At 45.6% G+C, this 27103-nt stretch overlaps 1 protein-coding gene across 1 annotated transcript in view; it reads right to left on the reverse strand.

The window, feature by feature from the left end:
* LOC106572928 (peroxidasin) overlaps window positions 1–27103 on the reverse strand; it is an 87783-nt gene that overhangs the window by 15975 nt on the left and 44705 nt on the right. Inside the window, exons 6-15 of the mRNA XM_014147549.2 lie at window positions 25195–25266; window positions 21207–21376; window positions 10398–10515; window positions 9910–10079; window positions 8244–8516; window positions 7355–7630; window positions 5108–5220; window positions 2922–3078; window positions 2081–2189; window positions 336–493 (exon numbers count right to left, since the gene is read on the reverse strand). Of these exons, the coding sequence (XP_014003024.1) occupies window positions 336–493; window positions 2081–2189; window positions 2922–3078; window positions 5108–5220; window positions 7355–7630; window positions 8244–8516; window positions 9910–10079; window positions 10398–10515; window positions 21207–21376; window positions 25195–25266 (1616 nt within the window). The remainder of the gene's footprint in view (window positions 1–335; window positions 494–2080; window positions 2190–2921; window positions 3079–5107; window positions 5221–7354; window positions 7631–8243; window positions 8517–9909; window positions 10080–10397; window positions 10516–21206; window positions 21377–25194; window positions 25267–27103) is intronic.

Genomic DNA, 27103 nt, shown 5'->3' on the forward strand with positions numbered 1-27103 from the left:
GACACATTGCTCTTTCCAAATCTGGGATGGCTTTCACCCGTGACAACTGACCATATTAGGCATGACGTATCGGTAGTAAAACCCTTTATGAGCATCCAGTCAAATGCTCAGTGGTTCACTGGGTCAGAATGAGAAGAACATGTCATAAACATCTATCTACAGACATAGATGTTTAAAAAATGCAACTGAAGTAACCTATTGAATGTTTGTGGATTGAGGCTTTGGCATGTCCTCCTCACTTCCATACGTTCACATTGCATAGAAAGTCTGCTAACTCATAACTCAATCAAAACCTGTCCTCTTTATTCCATAGTGATGGCTGTCTGCTGTCTCACCTGTGCCGTTGGTGTCGACCATGAGGCCCTGGTTGACGTGGTTCTGGATGAGGAGCAGGGTTTGTTCGAAGATCTCCCCCGCCCTGGCCTGCTCCACTGTGTAGGGGTCTCTGGGGTAACGAAATAGGGCCAGCAACTCTCCAGGGGTACGAGGGTTACTACAGAGAGAGTGATGGAGGGGAAGGGAGGGGAGAGAGAGAGAGAGAGAGACCGAAGAGGGGTGCTTAGAGAGAGAAATGTGATCATGTTTAGATTTGTAATGTTTTCTTGGCAAGTAAAACAACTCTAATGTGTCTACCAGTATTGAATGATGAAACGTCCCTCCTGACCCAAATGACATGAGCAGGCAGTAAAACTTCAACATGCACATTCTCCTAACCAACGTCACTTCCTTATATGGGCATCACATCCTTTGATGCCATCCCAATGACTACACTGTTATTTATGAGGTGCTTTGAACGTGTCATTTATAAACCATGACACACACGCACGCACAAACACACACACAAACAAGCAAGCAAGCACACAAACGGGTTGGGCCAGTCCATGCCAGGCAGGGCACTACCACGTGCCTCCTCTGCAGGCCACACACCCAACCCCAAATGAAAACAAATGGCTATCATTTAGAGACATACATATGGCCAGACACATGGCCAGATACATGGCCAATGATGCAAAGCACATCCCCTTTTCCTCCTTACATATACGTAGTATTACAAAGAAATACAGTATGTATTATTCCAAAGAAATACAGTATGTATTATTCCAAAGAAATACAGTATGTATTATTACAAAGAAATACAGTGTGTATTATTACAAAGAAATACAGTATGTAGTATTACAAAGAAATACAGTATTTTTATTACAAAGAAATACAGTATGTAGTATTACAAAGAAACACAGTATGTATTATTACAAAGAAATACAGTATGTAGTATTACAAAGAAATACAGTATGTAGTATTACAAAGAAATACAGTATGTAGTATTAAAGAAATACAGTATGTAGTATTACAAAGAAACACAGTATGTATTATTACAAAGAAATACAGTATGTAGTATTACAAAGAAATACAGTATGTAGTATTACAAAGAAATACAGTATGTAGTATTAAAGAAATACAGTATGTAGTATTACAAAGAAATACAGTATGTAGTATTACAAATAAATAAATAAATAAATACATATGTAGTAAGAAATAAAGAAATATGTAGTATTACAAAGAAATGTATATTATTTAGAGGATCCAAATTAAGAATGTTTGATATGCTAGTCATATATAGTGATGATGACACATCGGACGGAGCATTGCAATCCAAGTCTTCAGGCTGTGAGAAGACCTTTAGTGGATGTGCCAGTTACAGAGCACAAACACAAACACACAAGCCAGTGAAGCCACTGAGCTCTGGGGGCCCAGAGGCAGGTTCACTATCTGGGTATGTTATTACAACAGAGCTAGAAATCCCTAGCTGGCTGTGTGTGTGTGTGTGTGTGTGTGTGTGTGTGTGTGTGTGTGTGTGTGTGTGTGTGTGTGTGTGTGTGTGTGTGTGTGTGTGTGTGTGTGTGTGTGTGTGTGTGTGAGTGCGCGAGTGCATATGGAAACATGCTCCTGTTAACCACATCATCAGTTCAAAGAGCTTACACACAAAACATGACTCAAGATAGGTTTCAGAAATTATAATGCATCAAAGCATAGATTCATAAGCCTGATTCCAACCCGCTGACTAAAAGGGCATTTGACTTACCCATCAAACAGATGCCTCCTGGTGGATTCGATGGCACTGTCCACGTTGCGGATGGCCTCTTCAATAGACGACGTCACAAAGGTGTCCCCTTGTCTACTTACTGGAGGCACTGCAAACAGATAGGCACTGCTTTCATAGCCAGTCGTAAAATCAACTAACACTGAAAATAAAACAATAGAATCTGGGTATGTCATTTGGGTATGTCATCTGGGTATGTCATCTGGTTATGTCATCTGTTGTGTCATGTTCAAGACAGCATGAGGTAGTATTATAACCTAGATCAGGGGTAGGCAACTAGATTCATGATTACATTGAGACACGATCATGTCTATTTTTGTATTCATGAGAATACTTGGGAACAGATTTCTTAAATTAAACAAATTTTTTGATGAATTCCTGGTGATTGTACAATTTTTTGTTGTTGGAGGGAACAGAACACAGATTGGAGGGAACAGAACACATTTCTGGCAGACTGCGTAATGAAGTTCAGTGTCTGATGTGTAGGCTGCAGACCCGTCCAACAACAGCCCAACATGGTCACAGTTGGCACGCTAGCTAGCATCGGCTATGAGACAGCGTGCAGGCAGGCCAAGGAAAATAAGCAACACTGGGGCTAGAGCTGAGGAGTAGGCCCAACCTATGGTGGTACAATAGTTGTGTTACAGCGATCATAAAGCCTTGGTCCGGTGAGGAGTGGGGTGTGTGCAGGCTTTGGTTCTATCTCAGCAAAAACACATCTGATTCAGGTGTGTTAAGGCAGGGCTGGAACAAAAACTTGCAATATCTGTAGTTCTCCACAATTAAGGTTAGCATAGATTAGCATACTCTAGCTGTGTCTTACCTAGGACGGTGAGCACCATGCTAGCGGACTGGTAGCCAATAGGGTTGCGGGCGACACACTCGTAGCGTCCACCGTCGGCTAGACCCACGTCCTTGACCTCCAGGAAGCCCTCAGGTGCGATGTGGAACTTCCCACTTTCCGTCACCTGGACACTGTCCTGCAGAGTTGCCGGGAGAGACAAAGGTTAAAAGGTCAGGAGGTGTGGACTAGTGTGGGGTAGTGTGACAAGTGTGACTGCCTTGAGTTACACAGTCAAAGCCGTAGGGTCTGACAGGCCTGCTTAAACCCTACATCCCAACCCGAGCACTCCATTCTGCCACCTCTGGCCTCTTGGCTCTCCAACCCCTATGGGAGGGAAGCTCCCACTCAGCCCAGTCCAAGCTCTTCTCTGTCCTGGCACCACAATGGAGGAACCAGCTACCCCCTGAAGCTAGGACAGCAGCGTCCCTGCCCATCTTCTGAAAACATCTGAAACCCTACCTCTTCAAATAGTATCTTAAATAATCCCACAGCACGTATTTATATATATACACTATATATACAAATATATGTGGACACCCCTTCAAATTAGTGGATTCGGTTATTTCAGCAACACCCATTGCTGACAGGTGTAGAAATCGAGCACACAGCCATGCAATCTCCATAGAAAAACATTGGCAGTAGAATGGCCGTACTGAAGAGCTCAGTGTCTTTCAACGTGGCACCGTCATAGGATGCCACCTTTCCAACAAGTCAGTTCGTTAAATTTATGCCCTGCTAGAGCTGCCCCGGTTAACTGTAAGTGCTGTTATTGTGAAGTGGAAACGTCTAGGAGCAACAGCGGCTCAGCAGCGAAGTGGTAGGCCACACAAGCTAACAGAATGGGACCACCGAGTGCTGAAGCGCGTAGCGTGTAAAAGTTGTCTGTCCTCGGTTACAACACTCACTAGTTACAAACTGACTCTGGAAGCAAAGTCAGCACAAGAACTGTTCGTCTGGAGCTCCATGAAATGGGTTTCCATGGCCGAGCAGCCGCACACAAGCCTAAGATCACCATGCGCAATGCCAAGTGTCAGCTGGAGTGGTATAAAGCTCACCACCATTGGACTCTGAAACAGTGGAAACGCGTTCCCTGGAGTGATAAATCACGCTTCACTATCTGGCAGTCCGATGGACTAATCTAGGTTTGGCGGATGCCAGGAGAACACTACCCCAATGCATAGTGCCAATTGTAAAGTTGGTGGAGGAGGAATAATGGTCTGGGGCTGTTTTTCATGGTTTGGGCTAGGCCCCTTAGTCCCAGTGAAGGACAATCTTAACGCTACAGACACTAATGACATTCTAGACGACTCTGTGCTTCCAACTTTGTGGCAGCAGTTTGGGGAAGGCCCTTTCCTGTTTCAGCATGACAATAACCCTGACCTCAACCCCATCGAACAGATTTTGGATGAATTGGAACGCAGACTGCGAGCCATACCTAATCACCCAACATCCATGCCCAACCTCACTAATGCTCTTGTGGCTGAATGGAAGCAAGTCCCTGCAGCAATGTTCCAACATCTAGTGGAAATCCTTCCCAGAAGAGTGGAGGCTGTTATAGCAGCAAAGGGGGACTAACTCCATATTAATGCCCATGATTTTGGAATAAGATGTTCGACGAGCAGGTGTCCACATACATTTGGTCATCTATTATATATAATACCTTTCGTGAACTAACACTAGCACTTGAAACCCCAGTCACCCATCCTTACTAGACTTTGCTGATAGCTACTTTACTGAGGAAAAATGTACTTCCTATGACTGTGATATGTGGTTGTCCCACCTTGCAATTTTAAGATTAATTCACTAACTGTAAGCTAAATTACCAAAATGTAAAAAATGCCTGACCAGGTTGGGATATATGGAGACTATAAAATCCGCTTGGGTTACATGGCTATGTTTCACAATAGGCTGTGATATTCTAGGCTGTACAAAACAACTTTTTTCATATATATAAGCCTACTAATACTGTGAAAGTTACTAACAGCCATTACCTGATCTGAGCAGACCTTGACTTCCTTACCCTTCCCTTTCCCCATCCCTCCTTTCCCCATCCCTCCTTTCCCTATCCCCTGTCCTCAGCGAGAGCCTGGCTATGCTAGCCTTGTTGCCATGGAGGCCGTGACAACGGCAACCAGTAGTTGGTGACCAGGTGACAGGTGTCTAACCTTGCTCCAGGTGAGGACAGGCTCGGGCTGTCCCTGAGCTCTGCAGGGAATCTGGACGTCCGTGCCAGACTCCACAGTCACGTCCCTTGGAGCATTTGTGAAAACAGGCGTTACTGATGATTGAAAAACATGTGTTAATGATTACATCAACGCTTGCAGCAGCTCACAGTGCAGTGCAATGAATCTCAATGCAGTAAAGACACTTTGTCATCCAAATGTTCTCAGCATGTCAAAACAGACACTAATACTTATTCTATTGCTGGGACGCACACACACACACACACACACACACACACACACACACACACACACACACACACACACACACACACACACACGCCCATACCCTCTCTCTCTTTTTCATATTTAAGTTCCATGTCCTCTTAAATCTCTCTTATTACATTAACAGGGACTAGTTGAAGTTTTTCATTCACACACAGCACTCAAAGGTCAACACTCATTTACTGTCCTATCCTATGGTCACGTGTGGCTCAGTTGGTAGAGCATGGTGTTTGCAACGCCAGGGTTGTGGGTTTGATTCCCATGGGGGACCAGTACAGAAAAAAAAAAGTATGAAATGTATGCATTCACTACTGTAAGTCGCTCTGGATAAGAGCGTCTGCTAAATGACTAAAATGTAAAAAATGTAAATGTCAAAACCAGAGGAGACTCAGTGTGTCCCTGTGATTAGACAAGGGGTACACTCCTCTCTCACACACAGCTGGGGAGGTGCTTTTTCCTCTTCACAATAAAAATTCCCATTCCCCAATGGTGGGTGTGTAACCCAATGCAGCCAGCCACCTAGTCATGGGAAGATCACTTTCCCTGTTTCAGGAAGGACCTCTAAGCCCTGAGGGATCCTGAGGTTTAAAGCAGATGAACTGTTCTCAAGATATCAAAGTAGACTAAACTCTTAGGAAAAAAAGGTGCTATCTAGAACCTAAAAGGGTTCTTCGGCTGCCCCCATAGGAGAACCATTTGAAGAACCCCTTTTGGTTCCAGGCAGAACCCTTCTGGGTTTCATGTAGAACCCTTTCCACAGAGGGTTCTACATGGAACCCCAAATTATTCTTCCTGGAACCAAAAAGGGTTCTACTATGGGGATAGCCGAAGAACCCTTTTGGAACCTTCTTTTCTAACAGTGTAGGAAACTCAATGCTAGGAAACACTACAACACTCTGAACACACCCTATGATCTAACGCTGTCAGGCTAAAAAACATGTATCTCAATGTAGCCAACTAGCCATTCATCTTTCCCTGGCCACGTACAGTGTGTGTCTTTGTCTCTGTCTGTCTGTCTGTCTGTCTGTCTGTCTGTCTGTCTGTCTGTCTGTCTGTCTGTCTGTCTGTCTGTCTGTCTGTCTGTCTGTCTGTCTGTCTGTCTGTCTGTCTGTCTGTCTGTCTGTCTGTCTGTCTGTCTCTGTTTGCGTGTCTCTCTCTCTCGCTCTGTTACTCGCTGAAAGTCTCATTTTGTTTAAGTGTTGCTCAGGGTTGTGTGTACAGGGTTTACAGTGTTGTAGGCCATTATGTATCATGTACTGCATGTTAACAGCCATTACTACATGGAAAACATGATGTCATCTGGGATTACAGAATGCCATGCTTTCCTGCCCCGCTCTGCTCAACATTCTACTTACAGCTATAAGCCTTTCATTTCTGAGAGACAGAGACAGAGAGACAGAGACAGAGACAGAGAAAGAGAGAGAGAGAGAGAGAGAGAGAGAGAGAGAGAGAGAGAGAGAGAGGGACCACCCATACGTGGAATGTGTGCACGCATGACTAAGTTGCTTTGGATAAAAGCGTCTGCTAAATGGCATATGTTATTATATTATTATTTCTCTGATTGCAGGCAGTCTAGTGTAAACGACAAATTAGCCCAAGACGTTGTGTACTGTCACTCCCACTCTTTCAATCTGTACTACCCTCCACTCCCCTCTTTTTAAAAAGCCTAGGAGTGCTTGGAGAGGCCCTTAAAATAACACATTGAAATGTTTTTCCTTCTAGCCTACACAATGATGCAGTATAATTATCTCGTCACAGATGGCGTTCTCTAAAAATGGTCAGCATTGACAAGGTGTCCTTGAATGTTTCGAAAAGTGCTTAAAACAAAATGTACTATAATTACTACTCTAGACACAACATTTGAATTCATACGTCAATCATAACAGCATGCAGATGAATACCATATTCATACATCAGGCATAACATCTGGATCCTGCTAGGCTATAGCGTAGAGATCCGTCTCACCTCTCTGCTGGATGTTAAGCTGTACGGCGGCGCGCACCGTGCCCAGCGGGCTGACGGCCTGGCACTCATACTGGCCCTCATCGTGGGTCGCCACGCGGGCGATCCTCAGCGTACCCGTAGAGAGGACCAGGTGGCGGCGGTCCTGGGGCAGAGGGCTGCCCCCCCGCGTCCAGGCAATAACGGGCTGGGGGTAACCGCTGGCCTCACAGGTGAAGTCGACTGTGTGACCCTCCAACACTGACTGGTCCTGGGGGGTCACTGTGAACTGGGGGGTCGCTGGGGAACAGGAACCGCAGGAGAGTTAGGCACAACAACAAGTTAAATCATGTTCTCTCAACAGTGTGTTGTATACATATGGGCAATTCTTAGCAGGTTGACATTTATTGTCATAAGTCTTGTCCTGGAGGCAGAACTGAACCGATTTCCCCTTAGATAGGGCCGCAGCAAAGTCAAAATTGGCTATATTGGAAAGATTTATGGAAACAAAAAAGTGCTTTTTGGTCTTAATTTAAGGTTAGGTTTAGGCATTATGGTTAGGTGTGTGGTTAAGGGTAGGGTTAAGGTTAGGGCTAGGTTTAAAAGCAGATTTAATTACTTTGTGGCTGTGCTAGCTAGTGACCAGTCTGCAAAGCTGCCTCGAGAACAAGATTCATGTCAAAAAACGCTTACCTGACAATTCTTAGCAGACTCAAACATATGTACCATTAAAATACCATTTACACATATGGTTCTTCATTGAAAGCAAATTATACTGTGCATCATTGCTTAATATATTGGTCCATGTTTGTCCATTGTCCATGTCCATGTAAAGTCAAGAAACTACAGAAGATTACAAACAAAATGTTTGCAACTGCCTCTCTCTAAATACTGACTCTACAGTGCCATTCACCCTGTACAATGATGTGAGCGGTAGCGTGGATGGTGTCCAGGTTGTTGGAGGCGAAGCAGGTGTACTGCCCCCCGTCTGTCTGCACCACGTTCTGGATGAACAGCCCCCCAGACGGGGTGGTGTTGATACGGGCATCGGTAGGCAGGGGTGTGCGGTCCCCCTTGGTCCAGGAGACCCGGGGCTGGGGCTGGCCTGTAGCGCTACACTCCAGGGTGATACTCTCCCCCACCAACACCTCTGTATTCTGGGGCTGGATCACAAAACTGGGCCGCGCTGGGGGAGGAAGGTAGGGGATGAGATAGAGAAGGAGAGACAGAGGAAGATTGAGACAAAGTATCTAAGTGATAACATGGGTGGAAACTAAGGAAGCCTATTCTTTCCCACATAAGGCCTTGAGTTGTTCCAGCCCACTTGATCTGACCAGGAAAAATATCTGGTCCTACACAGAACCATATCATCTGGCCCTACACATAATCATATAATCTGGCTCTACACAGAACCATATCATCTGGCCCTACACAGAACCATATCATCTGGCCCTACACATAATCATATAATCTGTCTCTACACAGAACCATATCATCTGGCCCTACACAGAACCATATCATCTGGCCCTACACAGAACCATACCATCTGGCCCTACACAGAATCATATAATCTGGCCCTTCACAGATTCATATCATCTGGCCCTACACAGAACCATATAATCTGGCCCTACACATAATCATATAATCTGGCTCTACACATAATCATATAATCTGGCCCTACACAAAACCATATCATCTGGCCCTACACATAATCATATAATCTGGCTCTACACAGAACCATATAATCTGGCCCTACACAGAACCATATCATCTGGCCCTACACATAATCATATAATCTGGCTCTACACATAATCATATAATCTGGCCCTACACAGAACCATAACATCTGGCCCTACACATAATCATATAATCTGGCTCTACACAGAACCATATAATATGGCCCCACACAGAACCATATCATCTGGCCCTAAACAGAACCATATCATCTGGCCCTATACAGAACCATATCATCTGGGCCTACACAGAACCATATAATCTGGCCCTACACAGCACCATATCATCTGGCCCTAAAGAGAACCATATCATCTGGCCCTAAATGGAACCATATAATCTGGCCCTACACAGAACCATATCATCTAGCCCTAAAAAAAAATCATCGACTCATTAAGACCAAGCTCCCGTGCAGCAGCTCTATTTCCTTTTCCAACAGCCAGATCAATCGCCTTCAACTTGAAAGCTGCATCATATGCATTTCTCTGTCTTTGCCATGATGAGGGTGACAAAATGACTACCGTAATCAGAATGATGGGAAGTTTGAGAGCGCTCGATTTAATCTAAACAGTAAACAAAAAAGTTGTTTGACCTTAACCCGTTGGGCAATTTCATTGGTCTAATGAAAGCTTCATGCCGCCAAAAAACTGAGCACGTCACAGAATGTGTTTTTTTGGAGAAAAAAATTGAAAGCGGGAAAAATCCATATATTAGCCGCGTCATTGTTTAAGCCGCGAGGTTCAAAGCGTGGGAAAAATGTTGCGGCTTATAGTCCGGAATTTACGGTATATATTCAAACCCATGAAAAATATTCAAACATGTATTACATAATATGAGGGACCACTCACAGGGGGCTCCGAAGTATCTGAGTGTGACCTGAGAAGTCTTGACCTCTCCAGCTACGTTCTTGGCCATGCACTGGTACACTCCCTGGTCCGTCTCCCGCGTGTCCTGGATCATCAGAGTCCCGTCCTCCAGCAGGTTCAGACGTGAGTCATCATGCATGTTCAGGGCATTACTGGGGAAATATACACATACATAAATAACATTACATAATCGCATACATACAGTATGTTTATATGTGGCAGCAGGTAGCCTAGCAGTTAAGAGTGTTGGACCAGTAACCGAACGGTTGCTGGTTCGAATCCCAGAGCTGACTAGTTGAAAAATCTGTTGATGTACCCTTGAGCAAGGCACTTAACCATACTTGCACCTGTAAATCTCTCTGGATTAGAGCGTCTGCTAATTGACTAAATGGCTAAATGTTAAATGTAGGAAAAAGTAGCTAGGACACATTGTTTCAACGTTGATGTCACCATTGGAGAGCGGGCCTTACTTGTTCATAAGCCAGATGATCTGTGGTTTGGGGTTTCCCTCGGCCCTGCAGGTGAAGTACACCGTGTTCCCTGACGTCACGTCAACATCCTGGGGCTCTGACGTGATCCTGGGCAACTCTGCACAGGAGAGAGGGAGGAGGATGAGAGGAGGATGGGATAAAGACAGGTTTAAGAGAACACAATAAAGCAACCAGCCACATAAATACAGGACCATTTCCTTCAGGACAAGAGTCATGTCTCTGTTAGTCTGATATAACTAGGCCAGAGTAATGGTTTGTAGAGCAGACAGTCTGATATAACTCGGCCATAGTAATGGTCTGTAGAGAAGACACTGATATAACTAGGGCAGAGTAATGGTCTGTAGAGAGGACACTGATATAACTAGGCCAGAGTAATGGTTTGTAGAGCAGACAGTCTGATATAACTAGGCCAGTGTAATGGTCTGTAGAGAGGACACTGATATAACTAGGGCAGAGTAATGGTCTGTAGAGAGGACACTGATATAACTAGGCCAGAGTAATGGTCTGTAGAGAGGACACTGATATAACTAGGCCAGTGTAATGGTCTGTAGAGAAGCCTGGTGTGGGGGTTTGGTGTGGGGGCCTGGTGAGGGGGTTTGGTGTGGGAGCCTGGTGAGGGGGTTGGTGAGGGGGCTTGGTGAGGGGGCCTGTTGAGGGGGCCTGGTGAGGGGGTTTGGTGTGGGAGCCTGGTGAGGGGGTTTGGTGTGGGAGCCTGGTGAGGGGGTTTGGTGAGGGGGCTTGGTGAGGGGGCCTGGTGAGGGGGCTTGGTGAGTGGGCCTGGTGAAGGGGCTTGGTGAGGGGGCTTGGTTAAGGGTCCTTTGTAGCTCAGTTGGTAGAGCATAGCTCCGGAGTAGTGAGTTCATTTCCAGGGACCACCCATACGTGGAATGTGTGCACGCATGACTGTAAGTTGCTTTGGATAAAAGCCTCTGCTAAATGGCATATATTATTTAAGCAATAAGGCATTGAGGAGGTGTGGTATATGGCCAATATACCACGACCAAGGACTGTTGTTAAGCACAACGCAACGCAGAGTGCCTGGATAAAGCCCTTAGCCGTGGTATATTGGCCATATACCACAACCACCCGAGGTGCCTTATTGCTATTATAAATTGGTTATCAAAGTAATTAGAACAGTAAAAATACATGTTTTGTCATACCTGGTTTGAATCCTGAATGCTGATTGTCTGAAAGCCAAGTTATTTCAGACTGTAACAAAAAAAATATGTTTTACTGTTCTAATTACACTGGTAACCAGTTTATAATAGCAATAAGGCACCTCTGGGGTTTGTGGTATATGGTCAATATATCGCGGCTGTATCCAGGCACTCCACATTGAATCATACTTAAGAACAGACCTTAGCCGTGGTATATTGGCCATATACCACACCTCCTTGGGCCTAATTGCTTAATTATGTATTATAAGGGGCCTGGTGAAGGGGCCTCTCTGGTTAGCAACAGGGATGGAAACAAGGGTGTGTGTGCACACCCACACACACAAATCAACTCCTGTGAGGAAATAGTTTGACTGCTCCAGGAATAAGGCAGGCAGTGTCCCTGTGAGGAAATAGTTCAACTGCTCCAGGAATAAGGCAGGCAGTGTCCCTGTGAGGAAATAGTTCAACTGCTCCAGGAATAAGGCAGGCAGTGTCCCTGTGAGGAAATAGTTCAACTGCTCCAGGAATAAGGCAGGCAGTGTCCCTGTGAGGAAATAGTTCAACTGCTCCAGGAATAAGGCAGGTAGTGTCCCTGTGAGGAAATAGTTCAACTGCTCCAGGAATAAGGCAGGCAGTGTCCCTGTGAGGAAATAGTTCAACTGCTCCAGGAATAAGGCAGGCAGTGTCCCTGTGAGGAAATAGTTCAACTGCTCCAGGAATAAGGCATGCAGTGTCCCTGTGAGGAAATAGTTCAACTGCTCCAGGAATAAGGCAGGCAGTGTCCCTGTGAGTGCTGGAGCGTGGTGGTGGTGGTGGTGGTGGTGGTGAACCTCAGCCTGCTGCCTCCTGAGAGATTCTGACCTCTCTTGCAGACTGGCACTTTTAGGTGCCAGTCTCACTCCATCCATCTAAACACACACACACACACACACATGCACACACACGCCCATTTGTCTACATGTGAAAGACACATTTAATAGACAGCATAGAGTAGGCCCTCCAGTCCAGCATCTCTTCGCTCTCTCCTAATGCACACATCGTGCACATGGGACAGGCCAAGACATAAATCTGTCTGCTCTGGGCCTTCCAGGTCCTCCACCACCAACCAGCATAGCAGGCCAACCAGCAGCTCCAACCAGACCGATGGGAAGCAGTAACCTCAGACTGTCTTTCTCACCCCCACCACTATACCACATAAGACCACATCAGCACTGGGCACTAATTACACTGTTCGTTTTCCTTAACTCCAAACATGGCAACCCAGCCCTGGCTCCTGTCTCCTTCATAGGCCCAGGTCAGAGAAGGGACAGGAAAGAGAGTGGGTAGCCAGGCCAGCAGGGAGGTGGCACTTAACCACAGGCCCTGTTGTTTTGACAGCTGCTTGTTCCATTGTTTACAGCAGAGAGGAGCAGAGAGGGAAGAGAGGGGAGGGAAAGGAGAGGAGGAATGAAGAGGGGAGAGGAAGGCAGAGAAAGAGAGCAGGGGAGAGGAGAAGGAGAGGAGGGGAGAAGAGGGAAGGGAGAGAGGGAGGGGAGGAGGGTTTTATGGGGTTCATTATTTCATTCTGCCAGCCTCACCCATCCATCCCTCACACCAGTGGAGGCTTCTGAGGGGAGGACAGCTCATAATAATGTCTGGAACGAAGTGGCGGCCGGTGCCGTTTAAGATGAGGGAGCACGATTATTTATTTTATGAGCATGGCCTTATTTCTATTACAGCATATTGGATGACTGTCATTCATATTCCATTCACCCAGCTCAATGTAAAATCAATAGGTTTAGGCTACTACATTTTTCCCTATACCCATCATGAGGTTGCTACAACCTAGCCTGTGAATGAAAGCTTACAACGTAGGTGCAAACTGGTTGGGAGAAAGATTTGAGTTGACAGACAGGTGACACATGGACAGACAGTGACACATTCAAAACCGCCTTGTACATTCTTGCCTGCATCTAGCTGCACTAGGGTGTAATCATTAGTCGAACAGTTGCAAACAAGAGTTTCTATTGGACAAATTCAGGTATGTTTATCCCCGTTTTGTTCCGTTTGCTTCGGTTTAAGAAACATTTTTCAACAGAATCGGCAGAATGAATACAACCCTGATCACTTTCATAGCCACATACACTACCGTTTAAAAGTTTAGGGTCACTTAGAAGTATCCTTGTTTTTTAAAGAAAAATACATTTATTGTCCATTAAAATAACATTAAATTGATCAGAAATACAGTGTAGACATTGTTTATGTTGTAAATGACTTTTGTAGCTGTGAGCTGTGGCAGCTTCATTAAATAGTACCTGCAAAATACCAGTCTCAACAGTGAAGAGGTGACTCTGGGATGCTGGCCTTCTAATCAAATCAAATGTTATTAGTCACATGCGCTAAATACAACAGGTGTAGACCTTACAGTGAAATGCTTACTTACGAGCCCCTAACCAACAGTGCAGTTTCAAAAAATATGGATAAGAATAAGAGATAAAAGTAACAAGTAATTAAAGAGCAGCAGTAAAAAATAACTATATATACAGGGGGGTGCCAGTACAGAGTCAATGTGCGAGGGCACCCGTTACTTTAGGTAGTATGAACATGTAGGTTAATTAAAGTGACTATGCATAGATGACAACAGAGAGTGGCAGTGGTGTGGAGAGGGGAGGGGGGGCAACACAAATAATCTAGGTAGCCATTTGACTAGATGTTCAGGAGTCTTATGGCTTGGGGTTAGAAGCTGTTTAGAAGCCTCTTGGACCTAGACTTTGCTCTCCGGTACCGCTTGCCATGCGGTAGCAGAGAGAACAGTCCATAACTAAGGTAGTTGGAGTCTTTGACCATTTTTTAGGGCCTTCCTCTTACACCGCCTGGTATAGAGGTCCTGGATGGCAGGAAGCTTGGCCCCAGTGATGTACTGGGCCGTTCGCACTACCCTCTGTAGCGCCTTACGGTCGGAGGCTGAGCACTTGTCATACCAGGCAGTGATGCAACCAGTCAGGATGCTCTCAATGGTGCAGCTGTAGAACCTTTTGAGGATCTGAGAACCCATGCCAAATGTTTTCAATATCCTGAGGGGGATTAGGTTTTGTTGTTCCCTCTTCATGACTGTCTTGGTGTGTTTGGACCATGATAGTTCGTTGGTGATGTGGACACCAAGGAACTTGAAGCTCTCAACCTGCTCCACTGCAGCCCCATCAATGAGAATGGGGGCGTGCTCGGTTCTCTTTTTCCTTTAGACCACAATCATTACCTTAGTGTTCTTGGGCACAGGCACTATGGTGGTCTGCTTAACTTCTTTGGGATAGGGGGCAGTATTTTGACGTCCGGATGAAAAGTGTGCCCAAAGTAAACTGCCTTCTACTCAAGCCCAGAAGCTAAGATATGCATATGCAAATCAATTGGTTGATTTGGATAGAAAACACTCTTAAGTTTCTAAAACTGTTAGAATAATGTCTGTGAGTATAACAGAACTGAAATGGCAGGCGAAACCCTGAGGACAAACCATCCCAAAAAAAGAATATTTCATCCTACCACTGATTTCAATGGCTGGCACTTTTATAATAGGGTGAAATCGTGCCCGATTGCAGTTCCTAGGGCTTCCACTAGATGTCAACAGTCTTTAGAAAGAGTTTCAGGCTGGTTTTTGGAAAAATGAGCCAGAAATTGTAGTTTTTCTAGGTGGCTCCCATTTTGGCTGTAGTGTTTTCAAGCGCGTGAATGAGAGCGCGTTCTTTGTTATTTTTCTCCGGTAAAGACAATAACAATTCTCTGTCTTAAATTGTATTGTTTATTTGTGTATTAGGGTACCTAAGGTTTGATTATAAACATTGATTGACTTACATTTTAGTCATTTAACAGATGCTCTTATCCAGAGGGACTTACAGTAGTGAATACATACATTTCATGCACTTTTTTTTTTGTTGTACTGGCCCTCCGTGGGAATCGAACCCACATCCCTGACATTGCACCCACCATGCTCTACCAACTGAGCCACGGGGAAAACTTGTTTGGATAAGTTTATTGGTAACGTTTGGGATTCATTTTGTATGCATTTTGAAGGAGGGAAACCAAATGGATTATTGACAGAAGTGCGCCAGCTAAACTGAGTTTTTAAGATTATAAAGAAGAACAAAAGGACCATTTGTAATGTAACTGGGACCTTTTGGAGTGCAAACAGAAGAAGATCTTCAAAGGTAAGGCATATATTATATCGCTATTTCTGACTTTCGTGTCACAACTCCCTGGTTGAAAATGATTTTTTATGCATTTGTGTGCTGGGCGCTGGGCGCTGTCCTCAGATAATCGCATGGTTTGCTTTCGCCGTAAAGCCTTTTTGAAATCTGACTTGGCGGCTGGATTGACAACAAGTTAAGCTTTATGTTGATGTATTGCACTTGTGATTTCATGAAAGTTTAATATTTATAGTAATTTAATTTAAATTTGGCGCTCTGCAATTTCACCGGAAGTTGTCGAAATGGCGTCCCACTGATCCGCAAGAAGTTAAAACATGTTGGTATTACAGACTCGGACAGGGAGAGGTTGAAAATGTCAGTGAAGATACTTGCCAGTTGGTCAGCGCATGCTCGCAGTACACGTCCTGGTAATCCGTCTGGCACTGCAGCCTTGTGAATGTTGACCTGTCTAAAGGTCTTACTCACATTGGCTGCGGAGAGCACGATCACACAGTCTTCCGGTACAGCTGGTGCTCTCGTGCATGTTTCAGTGTTGCTTGCGTTGAAGCGAGCATAGAAGTAGTTTAGCTCGTCCGGTAGGCTCGTGTCACTGGGCAGCTCTCGGCTGTGCTTCCCTTTGTAGTCTGTAATGGTTTGCAGGCCCTGCCACATTCGACGAGCATCAGAGCCGGTGTAGTACGACTCGATCTTAGCCCTGTATTGATGCTTTTCCTGTTTGATGGTTCGTCGGAGGGCATAGCAGGATTTCTTATAAGCTTCTGGGTTAGAGTCACACTCCTCTAAAACGGCAGCTCTAGCCTTTAGCTCAGTGCAGATGCTGCCTGTAGTCCATGGCTTCTGGTTGGGGTATGTAGGTATGGTCACTGTGGGGATGACGTCATCGATGCACTTATTGATGAAGCCAACGACAGATGTGGTGTACTCCTCAATGCCATTGGTGGAATCCCGGAACATATTCCAGTCTGTGCTAGCAAAACAGTCCTGTGACTTAGCATCAGCTTCATCTGAACACTTTTTTATTGCTCTAGTCACTAGTGCTTCCTGCTTTAATTTTAGCTTGTAAGCAGGAATCAGGAGGAATTATGGAATTATGGTAAGATTTGCCAAATGGAGGGCGAGGGAGAGCTTTGTATTCATATCTGTGTGTGGAGTATAGGTGGTCCAGAATTATTTTCCCTCTGGTTGCACATTTAACATGCTGATAGAAATTTGGTAAAACTGATTTAAGTTTCCCTGCATTAAAGTCCCCGGCTACTAAGAGCGCCGCCTCTGGGTGAGTGTTTTCTTATTCCGCTTATGGCGGAATACAGCTCATTCAATGCTATCTTAGTGCCAGCCTCTGACTGTGGTGCCATGTAAACAGCTACAAAGAATATAGATGAAAACTCTCTCGGTAGGTAGTGTTGTCTGCACCTTATTATGAGAAACTCTACCTCAGGCGAGCAATAGCTTGAGACTTCCTTAGATATCATGCACCAGCTGTTGTTTACAAAAATACATAGACCACCGCCCCTTGTCTTACCAGACGCCGCTGTTCTATCCTGCCGGTACATTGTATAACCAGCCAGCTGTATGGTGATATTGTCGTCTTCAGCCAAGTCTCTGTGGCTGAACAACGTTACAGTTTTTAATGTCTCATTTTTAATGTCCCGATGTTACAGTTTTTAATGTCCCATTGGTAGTTTAATCTTGCCAGTAACTCGTCCATTTTATTGTCCCAAGATTGCATGTTTGCAAGCAGAATTGAGGGAAGTGGGGGTTTATTCGATCGCATCCGACTTCTCAGAAGGCAGCCCGCTCTCCGGCCTCTCTTTCTCCGCCTCCTCTTTACACAGATCACTGGGGATGGGGCCTGTTCCCGAGGGAGCCGTATATCGTCCGCCTCGGGCTTGTCAGAGTCATGAAAGACGAAAAAGGATTCTGCTAGTCTGTGGCGAGTAATCGCAGTCCTTATGTCTAGAAGTTATTTTCGGTCATAAGAGACAGTAGCGGCAACATTATGTACAAAAAGAGTAAAACATTTTTTTTAAACAACGCAGATAAACAAACAAAAAAACAATTGGTTGGGGGCACGTAAAATGCCTGCCTTCTGCTCCGGCGCCATCTTACTAGGCAGAGTTCCTTTCTAGGCAGAGACACTGGCCTCTGTCCAGTGTCTGTGTCCTTTTGCCCATCTTAATCTTTTATTTTTATTGGCCAGTCTGAGGTAAGGCTTTTTCTTTGCAACTCTGCCTAGAAGGCCAGCATTCCGGAGTCGCCTCTTCACTGTTGATGTTGAGACTGGTGTTTTGTGAGTAGTATTTAATGAAGCTGCCAGTTGAGGACTTGTGAGGCGTCTGTTTCTCAAACTAGACACTCTAATGTACTTGTCCTCTTGCTCAGTTGTGCACCATGGCCTCCCACTCCTTTTTCTATTCTGGTTAGCGCCAGTTTGCACTGTTTTGAGAAGGGAGTAGTACACAGTGTTGTATGAGATCGTCAGTTTCTTGACAATTTCTCGCATGGAATAGCCTTCATTTCTTAGAACAAGAATAGACCGACGAGTTTCATAAGAAAGGTCTTTGTTTCTGGCCATTTTGAGCCTGTAATCGAACCCACAATTGCTGATGCTCCACATACTTAACTAGTCTAAAGAAGGCCAGTTTGTTTTATTTCTTCTTTAAATAGCACAACAGTTTTCAGCTGTGCTAACATAATTTCAAAAGGGTTTTCTAATGATCAATTAGCGTTTTAAAACGATAAACTTGGATTAGCTAACACAACGTGGAAAAAACAAGAACATTTTTAAGTGACCACAAACTTTTGAACAGTAGTGTATAAACAGCTTGTTGTATTCCTTCTCACATCTATGAGCTCTCCTCCGCTCACCTTTTCCTTTCGCTTGTAGACTTCAATACACAACACATTAGCTATCTGTGACCATGCAAGAAAAAAAACTGCCTAGATCATTGTCACCATATTAGCTAAAGTAACATCATCAACTATAATTTTACCCTTATTTTTTCAGGTAAGTTGTCTGAGAACACATTCTCATTTACAGCAACAACCTGGGGAATAGTTACAGGGGAGGGGGATGAATGAGCCAATTGGAAGCTGGGGATGATTAGGTGGTGATGGTCAGATTGGGAATTTAGCCAGGACACCAGGGTTAACACCCCTACTCTTACAGTAAGTGCCATGGGATCTTGAGTGACCACAGAGAGTCAGGACACCCATTTAACAGACAGCACCCTACCAAGGGCAATGTCCCCAATCACTGCCCTGGGAGATTGTGTTAGACCAGAGGAAAACGTGTCTCCTATTGTCCCTACAACACCACTTCCAGCAACATCTGGTCTCCCATTGAGGGACTGACCAGTACCAACGCTGCTTAGCTTCATAAGAAAGTCAGCAGTGGGATGCAGGGTGATATGCTGCTGGCTAATAGAACTAACACATTAGTAAACCCACTACAATCATGCAGTACAGCATAGTAAGCAGTTTAGCAGTTACACCAGCGGGCACCGGTGGCAATAAATTAATAAAACCAAAAGCTTACCTTGACATGGAAGAGTTCCAGTGTTGGATAGTCTTAGCCAGCTAGCTAACATAGCATTCTTCTGTTTGAGCTGAGAGTTTGAGTGGGCTAAACTAGCTAGCTACATTTGCTAGCTAAGTAAGTGAAAGTGAAAAAAAAATATATATATAGCTCTCTCTCTTGCTCCTCCATTTCTGAAGAAATTAATTGGTTCAAAATTGTTCAACTGTTTTCTTTCTCTCTCTTTGAGTCAACTACTCACCACATGTTATGCACTGCAGTGCTAGCTAGCTGTAGCTTATGCTTTCAGTACTAGATTCATTCTCTGATCCTTTGCTTGAGTGGACAACATGTCAGTTCATGCTGCAAGAGCTCTGATAGGTTGGAGGATGTCCTTCTGGAAGTTGTCATAATTACTGTGTAAGGCTATGGAAGGGGGTAAGAACCAATAGCCTCCTAGGTTTTGTATTGAAGTCAATGTACCCAGAGGAGGACGGAAGCCAGCTGTCCTCCGGCTACACCATGGTGTTATCCTACAGAATGCTGTAGAGGCTACTGTAGATCTTCTTTGCAAAATAGTGTTTTAATCAATTATTTTGGTGACATGTGAATACATTTTGTACAGTTTTATCTAAAAAGGATAACTTTTTTAATGTTTCACTATTTTTACTTTTATGAAATTCACTAAGGAGGATGGTCCTCCCCTTCCTCCTCTAAGTAGTGTTTGATGTATTTGATACCATTCCACCTATTCCGCTCCAGCCATTACCACGAGCCCGTCCTCCCCAATTAGCGTGCCACCAACTTCCTGTGCCTCACATACTCAAATCACTTTCTCAGTTCACCCACCTCTTCCCAAACCCATACAGTCAGACAGGTGCTTGATCCAATCTCCACTCCACCCGTCCATCCATCAGCAGATACTTAATTCTTGTGTATTTTTCTTATGTGTTATTATTTTTATTTGTATTATTTTTTTACTCCGCATTGTTGTGAAAGGGCTTGTAAGTAAGCATTTCACGATAAAGTCTACACCTGTTTCAGCGCACGTGACAAATACATGTTTTATTTGCTGGCTGCAGGAGGCAGGCTGGGTTCTGGGGCTCAGAGCAGTGGCAGAGCAGTGGCATGCTACCCAGCCCAGGACCGCATCTGCTGGGGCCGTGGTGATACAACAGCTGGCTGGAGAACACAGACCATCCCCAGTAGAGACAATGCAGACAGGACACAGACAGACAGAAAGATGGAGAGAGAGAGCGACAGACTGACACAGAGACAGACAGACACAGAGACCCACCTGGAGAAATCCCGTCAACAGCTAAAGGGACAGGTAAGGCTTTATGTGGCTAGTGAGTTGGGGTTTCAGTGAAGTGGATGGTATGTGAAAGAAGGTATATGTGTGTTTACACAGGCCTCGGAGTGTGAGCTACTGTTTTTGCCACAGTTAAAATAGTCTGGACTAAGTGAGCACAGGTTGACGTTTATTGTCATGAATCTAACCCTAGAGGCAGAACTGTGCAATTTCTGATAGATAGGTCCGCTGCAAAGTCAAAATTGGCTATATGGTAAAAATTTATGAGAACAAAAATTGGCTTTTTGGTCTTAATTTAAGGTTGAGTTCAGGCAATAGGGTTAGCAGCGGAGTTAAGGTTAGGGTTAAGGTTAAGGTTAAAATCAGATTGATGTGACTTTGTGGCTGTGGCAGCTTGGTAACCACTCTGCAGAGCTGCCTCCAGAACAAGATTCATGACAAATGCCAACCTACTAAGTGAGCATGAGTGTGTGTGTGTGTGTGTGTGTGTGTGTGTGTGTGTGTGTGTGTGTGTGTGTGTGTGTGTGTGTGTGTGTGTGTGTGTGTGTGTGTGTGTGTGTGTGTGTGTGTGTGTGTGTGTGTGTGTGTGTGTAAGCACATGCGCCTGTGTGTGTGTGTCCTCACCACAGTTGAGCTCCTCAGCGGTGAGTGTGGCCACAGATCGCCCCTGCAGCCGTCTGGGGTAGTCACAGGTGGCAGCAGCCTGGGCGTTGCCTGACTCAGCATACTGCTTCAACAGGTCAGCCAGCCACAGCAGCTCACAGTCACAGTTCAGAGTGTTAGAGTCCAGACGCCTGTACACAGAGTGAGAGCGAGAGTGAGGATGAGAGAGAAATAGAGAGACCGTGAGAGGAAGAGAGAGGGAGAGAGAAATAGAGAGAGAGCATGAGAGAGAGAGAGAGAGAGAGAGAGGGGAGGAGATAGAGAAAGTTTATGAGAAAGTGAGAGTGAGGGGAAGAGAGAGAGAATGTGAGAGAGAGAGAGAGAGCGAGAGAGAGAGGGGTGGGAGTGAGGGGAAGAGAGAGAGAACATGACAGAGAGAGAGAATGAGAGTGAGGGGAAGAGAGAGAGAACATGAGAGAGAGAGGGGGGTGGGATAGATTACAGTATTACTGACCATCTCATGCCTGTTTATAGTAGTGCTCTAAATATAGCGTTTTAGCTGTTTTTAATGACCTGTTTGTCAGTTGCCGATGTCTGTGTATCCTGCACCTGCACAAAGCTGTGAGATTGTATACATTATACTCTTCCTCAGTATAACTCAACCTCTCATAAATACAGTATTTTCTGTACTGTACAGTAGACAACAATGTAATATCAAACACCAATACAGGACTTCTAACTGTACATCACACAATACAGATCACACTACTAGCAGTCCTGTTTTATTATAGTTGCATGGGTAAATAGTATGGGTAAACATTTTGACTGGTGTCAGTAATGGGCTGAGTCTGACTGGAGTCAGTAGTGGGCTGAGTCTGTCTGGAGTCAGTAGTGGGCTGAATCAGTCTGCAGTCAGTAGTGGGCTGAGTCTGTCTGGAGTCAGTAGTGGGCTGAGTCTGTCTGGAGTCAGTAGTGGGCTGAGTCTGTCTGGAGTCAGTAGTGGGCTGAGTCTGTCTGGAGTCAGCAGTGGGCTGAGTGTGTCTGGAGTCAGTAGTGGGCTGAGTCTGTCTGGAGTCAGTAGTGGGCTGAATCAGTCTGCAGTCAGTAGTGGGCTGAGTCTGTCTGGAGTCAGTAGTGGGCTGAGTCTGTCTGGAGTCAGTAGTGGGCTGAGTCTGACTGGAGTCAGCAGTGGGCTGAGTCTGACTGGAGTCAGCAGTGGGCTGAGTCTGTCTGGAGTCAGCAGTGGGCTGTCTGTCTGGAGTCAGCAGTGGGCTGTCTGTCTGGAGTCAGTAGTGGGCTGAGTCTGACTGGAGTCAGCAGTGGGCTGAGTCTGACTGGAGTCAGTAGTGGGCTGAGTCTGACTGGAGTCAGCAGTGGGCTGAGTCTGTCTGGAGTCAGCAGTGGGCTGTCTGTCTGGAGTCAGTAGTGGGCTGAGTCTGTCTGGAGTCAGCAGTGGGCTGTCTGTCTGGAGTCAGTAGTGGGCTATGTGACTGGAGTCAGTAGAGGGCTGTCTGACTGGAGTCAGTAGAGGGCTATGTGACTGGAGTCAGTAGTGGGCTATGTGACTGGAGTCAGTAGTGGGCTATGTGACTGGAGTCAGTAGTGGGCTGTCTGACTGGAGTCAGTAGTGGGCTGTCTGACTGGAGTCAGAAGTGGACTGAGTCTGTCTTTAGTCAGTAGTGGGCTGTCTGACTGGAGTCAGTAGTGGGCTGAGTCTGTCTGGAGTCAGTAGTGGGCTGAGTCTGTCTGGAGTCAGCAGTGGGCTGAGTCTGTCTGGAGTCAGTAGTGGGCTGAGTCTGTCTGGAGTCTGAGTTTGTCTGGAGTAGGTAGTGGGATGAGTCTGTCTGTGCGGTAGTCAGCTGAGTCTGTCTGGAGTCAGTAGTGGGATGAGTCTGTCTGGGTGGTAGTGGGCTGAGTCTGTCTGGAGTCAGTAGTGGACTGAGTCTGTCTGGGTGGTAGTGGGCTGAGTCTGTCTGGAGTCAGTAGTGGACTGAGTCTGTCTGGAGTCTGAGTCTGTCTGTAGTCAGTAGTGGGATGAGTCTGTCTGGGTGGTAGTGGGCTGAGTCTGTCTGGAGTCAGTAGTGGACTGAGTCTGTCTGGAGTCTGAGTCTGTCTGTAGTCAGTAGTGGGATGAGTCTGTCTGGGTGGTAGTGGGCTGAGTCTGTCTGTAGTCAGTAGTGGGATGAGTCTGTCTGGGTGGTAGTGGGCTGAGTCTGTCTGTAGTCAGTAGTGGGATGAGTCTGTCTGGGTGGTAGTGGGCTGAGTCTGTCTGTAGTCAGTAGTGGGATGAGTCTGTCTGGGTGGTAGTGGGCTGAGTCTGTCTGTAGTCAGTAGTGGGATGAGTCTGTCTGGGTGGTAGTGGGCTGAGTCTGTCTGTAGTCAGTAGTGGGATGAGTCTGTCTGGGTGGTAGTGGGCTGAGTCTGTCTGTAGTCAGTAGTGGGATGAGTCTGTCTGGGTGGTAGTGGGCTGAGTCTGTCTGTAGTCAGTAGTGGGATGAGTCTGTCTGGGTGGTAGTGGGCTGAGTCTGTCTGTAGTCAGTAGTGGGATGAGTCTGTCTGGGTGGTAGTGGGCTGAGTCTGTCTGTAGTCAGTAGTGGGATGAGTCTGTCTGGGTGGTAGTGGGCTGAGTCTGTCTGTAGTCAGTAGTGGGATGAGTCTGTCTGGGCGGTAGTGGGCTGAGTCTGTCTGTAGTCAGTAGTGGGATGAGTCTGTCTGGGTGGTAGTGGGCTGAGTCTGTCTGTAGTCAGTAGTGGGATGAGTCTGTCTGGGCGGTAGTAGGCTGAGTTTGTCTGGAGTCAGTAGTGGGATGAGTCTGTCTGGGCGGTAGAGTAAATCCTTTCTGGCAGCCTACCAGTGTGGACTGAGACTGGCAAAACACGCACGCACGCACACACACGCACACACACACACACACACAGCTATGCCACACAGCTATGCCACACAGCTATGCCCAGCTCAGTCCAAACACTGACTCAGCATGGCCTTTTTGGGAGAACTCCTCTCCTGCTGTGGGAAACTGTCTGTCTGCTCCAGAGTACAGATTGGCTGGCACTTAACTTTCTATTTATCCTTTCTTCTACTGGTCTCTTCAGGTTTCAGAGAGTTTTGTACATTCCAGGAGACAGTAATATCCTCATTTAATCTGATCCCACTCTGAACATCATCCAAATCTGCGTACCGTAATAATCAGAGGGAAATATTTTTTTTGAATCCCGTTCCTCCCACGTTGCCAGTTGTCTGTCTACTGTACCTCTCAACCACAGCATACTGGTTCTGGGTCCAACACATCTTGGAAGTTTTTTTCAGAGTGAGATGTTGAAAAGGAAGAAAATAATAGGGGAAGGTAAAACTCTGATCCTAATGTACTGCCTGTCTGCTGATTCTAATGTACTGCCTTCCGCTGATCCTAATGTACTGTCTATCCGCTGATCCTAATGTACTGTCTGTCCGCTGATCCTAATGTATTGTCTGTCCGCTGATCCTAATGTACTGTCTGTCCGCTGATCCTAATGTACTGTCTGTCCGCTGATCCTAATGTACTGCCTGTCCGCTGATCCTAATGTACTGCCTGTCCGCTGATCCTAATGTACTGCCTGTCCGCTGATCCTAATGTACTGTCTGTCCGCTGATCCTAATGTACTGCCTGTCTGCTGTACACAGACAGGCAGGGCTTGTCTCTCTCACAGCCAAAGCCAGGGATGTTCAAATCTTACCTTGGGAGGTCCGAAGTACCGATGTTTTTCTGTTCTGCTTGATAATTAATTGCACCCAACTGGTGTCATAGATGTAAATCAGCACATGATTAGAGGGGAAGGAAAAAAAAGCTATGGAATTGGCTTCGTGGTCCAGATTTGAATTTGAGGGGCCTAGACAGAGTTGTGTACTGTCGAAACACGGTTCGTATTCTCCCCCCTGACACCTCTGTGTAATGGAAGTCAAATGTTGGTGGATAAGCATTCTCAGACAACACAATAGCTGCCCTGTGCATGCACGTTGTCAGTGAACTTACAGTCTCTTCATGGACTGGAGATGGGAGAAGGTCCCCAGCACGAGATGGGTAATTCTGTTGTTGTGCAAAAACCTGCAGGAGACAAAGAGAGAGAGAAAGACACAGATAATCAGATAAAGTCATAGATAATTATAGACTTCATGCTGTGTGTAATGTGTACATCTGACAGACTGTTGAGTAGGTTGACAGGGGTTGACCTCTAAAGGGATTGAACTCTATGCATCATGCCTATAGCTACAGCATGTCACAGTGTCAACAAGCACATAAGGTTAGTGACTCATGAGGAATGTGTATATTTACTATGTATTACTTGAGCTTACTACTTTGACATTCATTCTAGACATTACTTACAGCATCAGTCCCTTTGATGTAGGCCTGCAGGCTCATATTGGGAGCCATATGTTTTTTGGAAGATGGTCATTTGACAATTTTATATCATCATTATTTTGATCTGGGTTAAGAAATATGATCAGTTTACCACACATGACATGATCAAGGCTCCCGTCCATGGCCCCTTCCTTCACAACCATTCAACGATCTTACAGGAAGATTAGATTCTGGATTCCTTCATTGAAAACCGATGACAGATAAATTAATATATAAAGCTATGTTTATGGAAACATTTTCCCCAAACAACGCCAACAAACCTCCATATTTGTTAGCAATCACCATAAATCAAAAGAAACAACAAGACGTTTTCCTTCTTATTCTTCTCTTCAATCCACAGGAGATAGATACATCTTCCAGACTTCTCTTGTCCACGAACTAGCGAGACTGGGCAATCCGTTTTCATGGAGATCTTCCCCTACAAACATTCCAGAATCAGTGCACCTGGGAATTCCTTCCCCTTTTCCATCCGTGTGCAGGCGGCTCCTCTCCCTCTCTGGGGAGGGTTGGGAACGTGTGTGGCAGGATTCCAGGTGTAGCCAATAAACACGGAGAGAAGGAGGAATTCAGCTCTGGCGTGAAAGCGTGAAAACAGAGGCCAGCCGGCCGGTCAGCCATCCATATGGCAGAAGGTCCACGTCCAGTGGGGTTGCAAGAGTTCACTGAATGTCAACACTCACTCTATTCATCCATTGAATCTACTGCTACTTCAATAATACAGTTGTTTTATTTAATTTGTCCCCTCATAGTGTTCCTTTATTTCTCGCAGATCCCCCTTATGTTGTGTCATGAGAGTTGATATCTCTCCAGACACACGGCACAGGTGTTATCAGTGGACCCTCTGGCCCTGTAGGGTAATCATCTGACCTGGGCTCTCAACTTCTGTCCTACTGATGGATCGGTGGAGAACACACACGCACACAGACCTCTGAAGTCGTAACAGGTTGTGGGCCCTTTCAGAATACCTATGAGAAGGGCCCTGAGTTTTTCCTGACCACATGTCAGGAATCTGAGTTTCAACGGTTGGGAGGAGCACCAGACAGATGTCAGAGTGAGGGCTCTGGGAAAATACAGCCAAGCACATGCGCTGGGCACATTTATCCATGTCCAGTCTGTCCTCATCGCTATTTACCCGTAACAGACAAACAGCTTTAAAAATGGCCCAATAGACCTCAAGAGACTTGTTGAGGAGATTAGCTGTGCTGATGTAGGACGAAGGCATCTCAGAACATTGAAAGGTCATCCAACGGTTGTACTGCTTTGAAAAGCCCCACTTAAAGTCCAGCTTCATGCTAAACACATGGGGCTCTGTCAATTGGGAACAGTGCATTCTATTCCCAGTACATTATGTAGTCTATTTCATGGGGTTTAAAGTATATTTACCAGCATGTATACGTCTGTTCTGTATATGTCTTTTCTGTTCTGTATACGTCTGTTCTGTTCTGTATACGTCTGTTCTGTTCTGTATACGTCTGTTCTGTTCTGTATACGTCTGTTCTGTTCTGTATACGTCTGTTCTGTT

The sequence above is a fragment of the Salmo salar genome, chromosome ssa01 (assembly GCF_905237065.1).
Source record: "Salmo salar chromosome ssa01, Ssal_v3.1, whole genome shotgun sequence".
NCBI lineage: Eukaryota > Metazoa > Chordata > Actinopteri > Salmoniformes > Salmonidae > Salmo > Salmo salar.